General features: G+C 35.2%; 1 protein-coding gene across 1 annotated transcript; it reads right to left on the bottom strand.

Moving 5' to 3' along the window:
* Positions 1 to 7,043: 7,043 nt before the first annotated feature.
* Positions 7,044 to 10,536, bottom strand: RPAP1_3 (RNA polymerase II associated protein 1; the record flags this gene model as incomplete). Its single annotated transcript, XM_051218351.1, has 2 exons — positions 7,044 to 7,658; positions 10,520 to 10,536. The coding sequence occupies 2 exons, from the start codon at positions 10,534 to 10,536 to the stop codon at positions 7,295 to 7,297; spliced, it is 381 nt and encodes a 126-aa protein (XP_051072970.1). The 3' UTR covers positions 7,044 to 7,294.
* Positions 10,537 to 10,972: the final 436 nt, after the last annotated feature.

The raw sequence follows: 10,972 nt of genomic DNA, 5'->3' as shown, positions 1-10,972 counted from the left end.
GACAGCTATTACTACACCTTTTGGCTTATTCGAGTTTGTACGCATGTCATTTGGCCTGAGAAATGCGGCACAGACATTTCAAAGATTCATAGATAACCTACTTCGAGATATGCCATTTGCTCAGGGGTAGATAGACGATTTGTTAATTGCCAGTCCCGATTTACAATCACACGAACAGCATGTACGAGCAGTGTTGAAAAGACTGAATGAACATGGAATGAACATACATCAAAGTAAGTGTGTTTTCGGTGTTCAAACTTTAGAATTTCTCGGTCACACAATAAGCCCAGAAGGGATTAAACCGATCAACAAAGAAGTAGATACCATCAAACAATACCCCATACCTAATTCTCTAACACAACTGAGAAGTTTTCTAGGTCTAATTAACTTTTATCGCAGATCCATACCAAGTTGTGCACAATTAATGCAACCTTTGGCAGATTCACTCGAAGGAAAACCAAAAGAATTCAAAGTGTCCTCTGACGCCGTCGAAGCTATTAAACAGCTTAAAGATAAACTAGCTCAAGCAACTACGTCGATGTATCCGAATTCTCTTTCCCCACTTACGTTTATGGTGGATGCTTCAGATAAAGCAGTAGGTGGTACCCTTAACCAACTGGTTAAAAACGCCTGGAAACCGATTGCTTTCTTCTCAAAAAGACTCGCTCCAGCAGAGACAATGTATTCTACCTTCGGGCGAGAACTTCTTGCAATCTACCTAACCATTAAACACTTCCGACACATGTTAGAAGGCAGGGAATTTATAGTCTTTACGGATAACAAACCACTAACGAATGCACTAAGAGCGAGAGCTGATAAATACTCACCTCGAGAGGTCCGACACCTTGACTATATATCACAGTTCACAAGCGATATCCGACATGTCAAAGGTCAGGACAATCAGGCGGCAGATGCTTTATCTAGACTAGAAATGAACGTGCTACAGCAGTCTACAGTAAGCTTCGAGACGTTGCGAAACGAACAAGAGCAGGACCTAGAATTACAAAACCTGCTTAAAACAAACAATGCAAGTCTTAATTTAAAACAGTTCCCATCACCTGTCGACGGTATTCTAATCTACCGTGACACGACCAAGGCAATGCCGCGACCTTTCGTTCCCAAAAGTATGCGAAAGTTGATGTATAATAACCTTCATTCTCTGTCTCATCCTGGCGCAAAATCTTCAACAAAACTAATCAATGCCAGATATATATGGCCGAATTTACAGAAGGATGTACACAAGTGGGTTAGAGAGTGTTCAGCATGCCAACAATCAAATGTTAATCGTCACACAAATTCACCCATAGGTGTTTTCTCGCAACCAGATGCACGTTTTGCCCATGTGCATATCGACCTGGTAGGCCCTTTACCTCGTTCAAACGGCTTTAATTATCTGTTTACATGCATAGATCGATTTACCAGATTCCCTATAGCCATCCCGATAGCGGACATTACGGCGGAAACAGTGGCCAAGGTTTTCATGCAGGACTGGGTAACCATTTTTGGTACACCCATAACAATAACGACTGATAGAGGAGCGCAATTCGAATCCGAACTATTTAATAACTTGGCTAAACTTCTAGGCTCCAATAGGACACGCCGCACTGCATATTATCACGGCTATGCCAACGTTAAACCAATTGTTATTAGTGGTCCATACAAAATCCTGGAACTTAACACCAGCGTTATAAAAGAGACATGTTGTGTCAATAACTTATATATATCGTTGGTTTAAGTATAATGTAAAATGGAAAATTACCAAACTTGTAGTTTTCTTTCTATAGCATTATTATTAATATAAACAAAGAACTTGTACTGTTCCAATATGGCACTTTGACACATCAATCTGTCCTCTTGTCATTTTTCTCTCATATCTGAGCGACTTACGGGCAACAAACATCGTATTGAAGGTGGGTAGCCATTAAACCACATCAGGTCACGAGGAAATGACTTCAATATTTCCTTACACCGATTAATCATTCATAATACTAATGAGTAATAGGACTTACACACTTCTAAGGTGCAGACCAATTCGTTGCTTGGATGAATTGATGAAATATTGCTTCAATATATCATGAATACCTAAATCAAACCACAAAAGATTATTTGACACAACTGTACTTGATCCTCACAGTCTACACAATTTTTTTCCTCCTTAACCGTATATTCTTTCCCATTTTGTGGAGTACTCTTATGTACCCTTTTGTAATCAAGCAGAGCGTATTTAGGAATGCACAAGTTCTTCATTCACTGATCACCACTTGTTCAGATCGACCACTAGGATGTAGCAGTTGAGTAAGTACATGATGACTTCAACCAAACAAAGCTTACAAAAACACAGTTCAAGTTTGCGAACTTCGGTATACTCGAGTTGAAACTAAAATGCAACCTTGAATGTCTACAAAGACACTCTCTTTTAAGAGTCATTTAATGTCATCTATATACAAATAATAAATAAAATGTTCTCATCTCTGTCTGTTAATCGTTACAAATAAGATGTCTTCTTGTTATTTTTTGTGTAATTTTGTAAGATGTATAGGCTCATAATCGGTTGTACAACCTCAGTTTGAGTGTAGCTCTTTTATGGTGTTTATATGCTGTAAAGACATCTTGAAAGTAGCCTAGCAGCCAAGGTCAGGGAAGGTAGCCAAGCTCATTTAACACGTCACACTGGCAGAAGTAAGATGTCGGAACTAAGTAGAGCAGAGAAAATAGCGGCTGCTAAGAAAAAGGTGTGTCCACTGACATATGACCATACTATTGCAGAATACTTTTATTTTGTTGGTTGGTTTTGACATTTCGATTTCTCTACGCAAATATTTAATTGGAGTACGTGTTCGGTCTAAGAAAAACTCGTGAGATCATCTGTTCAAATTTAAGTAGCAGTTTTCCTGTGGTATGTGGGGTCCAGGCACTTTCGATACTGGGTATTTGTGTTTATTGTTCGGGTATAGATCGCTAATGTGTTTGTAACCAAGTCATCGAAGGAATATCAAAAAGTGTATAGTGTCATCATAAATCCGCTAAAATACTTATCCTGTGGTTTTTTCGTGATCATCTGTGTCAGTCAACATTACATTGTAATAAGGTGGTGGCTGAAATCAGATAATGCATAAAGTTACCGGTTTTGGAGAGGACGGTTTGTTCTATCTATCATTTTCCAATTGTTAGGTATTTGCGGCCCTGTTTATCGGTTTATCAGCTCAATATAATAATTTGCTTTTAAGATCGTTATACACTCAGTTATTTTTCTTTACGTGAGATACGTCGGTCTATGGTCAAACACTAACAACTTTACACATTTCCCAATTACGAAGGACGTTCTACAATATAATCCACTGTTATACAGTGCACTTAACGTTCTATGTAGTAGTTTCAAAAACCTGGTGCCAGAAATTAGGTCTTTAACTCTCATCTTTCGACACGCCTGTTCGAAACGTCGGAATAAATTGCAGTTGTGCCACTAAGCCTTACTATCATTTAAATGGAATTAAACTAGCTTTGTAATTCGTTGTTTTTAGTGGTCTCATGTCGTACATAGCGGAAACTCACGTTTCTCTGAACAGTGCTTTCTATTTATAGTACTAATAAAGCCATATTGTGTTTTGTTTTCTTGCTTAAAATAAAAGTGGTTTAGACACAGACTTTTCTCACTCTAATATATGACATTGTATTAAATTTCAAAGTTAACGTGGGCGGAAAGCATAAATTCTGCTAATTGAACGTAACGAGTATTTTTGGTTTATTTCATATCAGATATAAGATTTATATAGCGTAAATATGCCAATGAGGATTTCGTGGAATTGATACATCATCGTGTTTAGATTTCTTGAGAACTATTATCAAGCTTCCACTGCTCACACATGCATGATACATCTGCTTTCCGAGACGTAGTTTTTAATTCTGAACCTCGAACAATTATAATTTCAACTTGACATTATCTTCTCAGTTTTACGTGGTAGATGAACTACACATATACTAATATTATGAAGTGATTTTTCGCCATACATCACATTCTTTCCTATACATCTTTCTAATAGCTAAGAGAATTCCAAGCTGCCAAGGCTTACAAACAGTCAAATGAATCATATGTCAACGAAGCTCATGGTTTCAACGTTTCGGGGACTGGTGGCTATCGAGTAAGTAATGGGAAAGGTTTTAATGCAGACCGTGATTTGTTTCTAAAGATCAGTTACTGAAAAGCTTTAGGGTTGAGATGCATATCTTCTATAGCTCACTGAGAAATAGTTATCTTCGGCTACAATGTATTTCATCATCCTGTGTAAATGTAAACGCATCAATTCACTTGTATAGTTGACCTTTTCAAGTATAATCCTCATCTACAAATGTGTAGCAACACTTGTTATCATCCGTAGACGAATGGATAAATTTGTTTCACGGTAAGTATATTTTTCCATGATCAGCTGTATGTCTTAGTTGATATTATTTCTATTTCATTCTCTCTCTCATCTTATAAATTAATTTCCTCACTTAAGTGTGGTAGCATGGATCATCATCATCTCAAACATCTAAATCATTATCATCATCATCATCATCAACATCTAAATCATCATCATCACCATCTAAATCAACATCATCACCATCATCTAAATCATCATCACCACCTAAATCATCATCATCATCTATATCATCATCTAATCCATCACCATCATCATCTATATCATCATCATCACCATCTAAATCAACATCATCACCATCATCTAAATCATCATCACCACCTAAATCATCATCATCATCTATATCATCATCATCACCATCTAAATCCTCTTCATCATCATCCTCATGTCTTTCTTCAGAAATACACAATGATTTGAATTCGTTTGTACAGATCTTTTCTCTTTTATATAATAATAATAAATAATAATTATCAATTTTTACTTGTTTCTCACGTTTCTTGTGGCTCCGTTTAAGAACGGATCTCTACTTGTGAAACTTGAACATTTTGTAGATATTATTTACGGGTTGCGAATTATAAATAAATCATAGAACAGAAATTATTCGTTTTGTTGATTTAAATATGTCAGATAAAAAGAAATAGGAAGATCAATTGGCTATTGAATGGAGATAGATGTATCCAGTTGTATTAAGGATCTAGACAATTTATACAAATATCCGTTGATATTTGAACGAATGGTTTGCCAGAAATTAGAGGTAGTGTTAATAGTGGTAATATATAAGAGAACGAGTGCGTATAATGACATAGTACGGGAAGAAAGAGTTTGTTCGTAGAAAGAAAGATACTTACCCGGTGATCCCAGCAGATGTGAGCAATATTTCTAAGGCATCTGTGGTCAAATACTAGTAGCTTAGCGGTTACTTGTATATAGTTTATATCAGAGAACATGAAATAGTTTATATGGTTGAGTATTGACAGATTAGTTATATGAATTTTAAAGAAAAAAACAGAATGTCATGGGAACAGGTTTATATTGAGGAATATGAACTACAATGAAAATAGACTGTTTGGATAAATGGAGGTCAGATAATAATGAAACACGGGGAAAGAGGTTAATATAACTGAAAGCATGCGTATTAAAAACTGAGGTAACCGGATCAAAGTAATATCGACAACTGTACAGTATCTTATCGAATGAATAAATTTAGTTTCAGCAAAGTATAAAAACATTTGAAGTCATTTTCTCACAGTTTCTCTTGAAATGATACCATTACATCCAAAATGATCAGCGACTGGACAGCTTAGAAAACCCGTTTGTTTAGCCTATTCGTATCATATATCTTTTTAAGCAGTTAGTGCATGTCGTGAAGCCTACTGTCACACCGTTTGATGCTGACACATTTGTATATGATCTCGACTACTTAGGAGGAAGGACGGAAGGTAGGAAACTAAGTTTATTTGAGTAAATATGTATGTGGCGAGACTCTAATTCACAGACGAGCCAATCAGATGCCTGTTAGAGATTTCAAGGTGACGGCGCAAACTTTAGTGCTTTGTGCTAACGTACGGTCGGTTCACAGGGAATTTTGTACAAAACATGATAATTCAGCGGCTATAACAAATAAAACGGCGGGACTATAATTTGTGGACGAATCAACCAGGTATAAGATAATAGATCTAGGATGTTAACGCGAAAGCCTTTCTTCTATTTGGCTAAATGAATTTCTGGCATTATAGCTGATGTCAGTTTGTGACGAAAACCCCATATATAATTCCTCACTACGGCGAATTACGACAAATAGTGTGAACTGGATAATAAAAGCACCAGTAACACTGTCTGCAGCCAGGTACTACAATATATCCGGATGTTTGGAGAGCGTACAGACTCCTACATAAGCTTGGTTATGTGCAACGTGTCGTTATCCACAAGTAGCATTTTGTGTACTCAACAACCGAAGTGCGCATAAACAATATGTGGTTGAGGCTGAAAGAGGTTTTGAGATTTTATCATGGCTCCAGAGGCCGACTGTACATGAAGGATCGCGGAACTTACTTTTTATCATTCCTCAACTTCGATCAAAAGCGCTTCTGATTCCTTACACATGTTATCATTATTTTTAAGCTTCTAGTCGACATCAGTTCCCTTAAAATTACACATACGTCTTGCTGACCAATCCAAACAATGAGAAAAAGCCAGCCCTACAAATCAACACTTACCGGATAACTCTAAGCAATCGATACGCAGAAACACAGTACACACAACATAAGTCAGTAAAGACAAATGGCTAAATTTCAACTTGATCGATCATTACTTGAAAACTAGATATATATTATGATCTTGGTTACTACACAAAGCACGGATAGTCCCTAAAATATTCTGCTACATTTAGAATTCTACAAACCAGTTTTCTTTTATTCATAAGATAATTTCATCGTATCACATTTATATATGTGAAACATCCATTAATACTGGAGATCTTTTCCATCACCAAGTGACTTGTTTATTACCAGTGAAAAATACTTAGTTCAGTGTAATAAATTACTTGTGCCTTCATTGTTTGAACACAATTGTAATTGTACGCTTAGCTAGTGAAATGATTGAAACATCATCAAATAAGAGAATGAATCTTTTCATAATCTTTTTATAGAAACAAGAACTATGATAAATAGAATACAGCATTAAATGTTATTTACATGTTTGTAAATATCATAGTATGTTCATTTGATAATAAGTAAATAAGTAGTATCTTTAGATGTATGATTTTAGTTAAACTTTATTTTCTCCTTTAAATTGATTTTCCTTTACTGCCTTCCTCATACTCTTTCAAATAATTCAATCCAGTAAAGTTGACGATGCTTAGGTAGTGTATCAGCATTTTAACATTCAATAGATGCTTTGAAAATAGCTTCATTAAATGTTGTTGCACTAGTTATGTCGGCATAATCATTATTATCATCATCATTATGAATTAAATGAACTAATGAATCATGTAGACCAACATGTAAATTTGTATTCAATTCGATGGATTTCTTTGGTTGTAACCATTGTTTATTAGTTTGTTTATAAAATCGTAGTAAATTTAGAATATCAGTTTTATTACCGATTGTTTGCATAGACGACGACGATGATGATGATGATGATGATGTTGGTTTGACATTTGTCATTTGAGGTAATAATTTACATAAACGTACAAATTGTTGAGTAAATTCACTATCCCGATTATCTTTATTGTATAAATAGCTGGAATGAAGAAATCAGATAGTTAAAGAATAAAAGAATAATAAAACTGAGTTAGGTTATTATCACTTATTTATGCAACTCTCTTTTGATAAAATTCAATCCTTTACAGTAATTAGATTATCAAGTTAAACGTTGGGTGGTGACATGTGTTATAATGAGTCACAGTGGAACAGTCTCATATTGGTGGGTGTAGACTACCTGGTTGGGAACCGCGAGATGTTAGCAACTGATGGCTAGAGACCCTGAATGACATGGCTCAAAATCGTTTGCAATGGCACAGGTGCATCCACTCTTTATGTTCTCCCAAATTCTAATCTTCTGAATTCTTCATGCTACTTTCACTTTTCTCTTTCCAAATTTATCTCACTGTATTATACTTCTTGAATAACATCTTCAAACCCTAATGTTTCCGATTACTGCTTGTACTTTGACTAACTTTAGCACTACGGGATTTGAATTGGCAACTGCATCTCTGTACTAATGTGGTGTGGCAACTCGAACTGATGTACGTACGTACGAAGTCCCACGTTGTGACTGACTGACTGACTGTGGCACAGATTCATTCCTTTTTTATCGTGCGCTATAAAGTAAAGATTGTGCACCTGTATTTTCGAATAATATCGGGATTGTTTAATCTTTCTTAGAATGGTAGCTGCTATATTATTTTAATTCCTTTGCAATTAAACGTTAATATGTGAGAACTTAGATAAACGTATATACATTTTGGATCCTACATTGATTATGACTGGCTGTCTAAAGATATATTCAAAACTGTTCGTTATTTATTCTAAGTCGGATTACGTATGTGATATAACAATCCAATGGATATAAAGATAGATGTTCAAAGAAGCACAGCGTCTAATTACACGATTGAGATACACATGCAGAAATGGTAAAGCGTAAATGCTAATCAGTCAGTCAGCTACAACGTAAGACCAGGCACATATATGCATCGTTTCAAGTTGCCATACCTAATCAGCACAGCAAGATGAACACCGGACTCATAGAAGTAGTTAATTCAGTGGTGGTAATATGTAAAAGACTGAGTGCGTATAATGACATAGTACGCGAGGAAAGAATTAGTTCATAGAAAGAAAGATATGAAGCGATTTTAATCTCATAGTTTAAGGAAGGACAACGAATGTATACAACGACGCCAATGTGATCGATATTGAGCCATGCTAATCCCAGCACTGTAAATCATATTTTCATAATTACAGTTTTCTGATTGTTCGGACTGAGTCCAGAGTTGGTCAAGATCACTAAGTCTCTCATGTTCGCACTTAATTATCAGGTTTATCACAAACTTTTGACAATAAGCAGAAAAATAATATTTTCAAGGGTAGGTTCCTAACAATGTCTATCTTCCATACATCTGAAATTAGGAAAGTGATGTTGCATTCATAGGGAATTTTTTGTTTTAATAAATACAAACTCATCGATTCAAATGGTGTACAGTTATCAAGAACAATAAAGGTTGACGAGTTATTTGGACTGTACCAGATAGAATTGCAGCCGCATAAACACGAATCACGGATGAGTTCGATTCAACTGGTTCAAGGAAGCTTGACAATGGTATAACAAGCTATATTTATACGAATTATGAATAGAAATAATATAAATTCGGAAATAAAGATTTAGTGATATCCATGGCAGAATAAATTTCAAAACAAGGAATCTTTATTCTTGCTCTATTTTTAGGATGAACTATGAGTATGAAAGTGACATAGTAGTTAAGGCGTCCAACTTCCGGAAAGTTAGTCAGTCTTAAAACTAGGGCTCATTTTGCCTGCATCGGATTGAACAACCGGATAATATCGTTGGTCAATTTTTGATGTTTACAACTACAGTTGATAAGTGTCCATTCTGTGAGAATTGCTTTGGTAATGTCGGCAATTCATAAGCATTTTTAAACAGGGATGGATAGTAACCAGAAGTGAAATCCAGAAAGCGTGTTACGTCCTATTTGGGACTCACCAACTAGATTTACCTGCATCCCACAGTTAATGTTCACCCCGAAATTAGAGCCATTCGCTTCAAACACCATCACGTTGTCTACTTAGCTAATCAGTTCAGATAGTCAACTGACTTTTGCAATGGGGAGAAATCTAATTCCTTTATATTAGTTGCTCTCTAAATCGTCCCATTATGTTTACAACTGTAATTCATCAGTCTATTTTTACTATTATTATAAAATATAGGCTAAATATGAACAAACTTCATCTCGTGTAAAATGTTCTGTAGCGTTGAAAGCGTCTATCTATATGATTAAAAGAAGAATATCTCTTAGATTATTTACCAACGTAAGATAACCTAAATAAAAGCTAAGTCCACAATAACTGCCAACAATTGAAATGAAAACTAAGAGAATATAACAATTCGAAAAACCGTCACATCTAAACAGAAATTCAATGAATGTACAAAACCTGAATAGAACTATTAGAATATATTTCACATTACAAGTTCATGTCAACACACCCAATAATAACGTACAATTAAATTGAGATAAGCATGACATATTCAAATAATGAAGAAATAGAGATCAGAGGTCAAACAAAACAAAACAAAACAAAAAGCAAATAGAAAACAGACTTAACAACTAACCTGATTTAAAACAATACGAAGTGAATTTAAAACTTGTTGATGTTCACCCCATAGTGCACATCTATATTTCACATGACATAACTGTTGACAACGCCAAAAAACTAGATTGGCAAACGCTGGAGAATCATAAGACAATGCATTGTAGTGATTCACTAGGTCAATATATCTATACAGTAAAAAACAAAAGCGAGTAATGGCACACATGATTATCTATAAAGATCCGAACGGTGCGTTAACTAAATATACCGTTCATTTACCTGGTATTTAAACACATTTTCGAAATTAGAGCTAGTGATAATTTCTGGTCCCTTAAATCAAAGTGGGTAAGATTTAAAAACTCCGACACTGCAATACCTGAATATCAAATATTCAAACTTCTATAAAATACGTATTTTGCATTATTGAAGAAACTGATACTTCATCCATACAATTTGAATTTCAGTCGGTCAGTGCAACAATCAAATGCTTTGTTCATTCATTCACCCAATCTCACAGTAGTTTCAAGTAACATTTAGAAAATACATTCACTGAATACATGTCTAAAGCATGATTATTACACATATACATATACCCCATTTACTTTTCCTTGCTCGAGGTACTTACCTACTATATAAATGTTAGGACAGTGCAATCGATATTTACATCATTTATACAACTAGTAACTCCCATTGACTTTCAAGTATTTTTTAATGAACAGTCGAAAAGTGGAA

Source organism: Schistosoma haematobium, chromosome 1, assembly GCF_000699445.3.
Source record: "Schistosoma haematobium chromosome 1, whole genome shotgun sequence".
Classification (NCBI taxonomy): domain Eukaryota; kingdom Metazoa; phylum Platyhelminthes; class Trematoda; order Strigeidida; family Schistosomatidae; genus Schistosoma; species Schistosoma haematobium.
The sequence above is the reverse complement of the archived record's forward strand: the minus strand, read 5'-3'. Positions and strand labels throughout refer to the sequence as shown.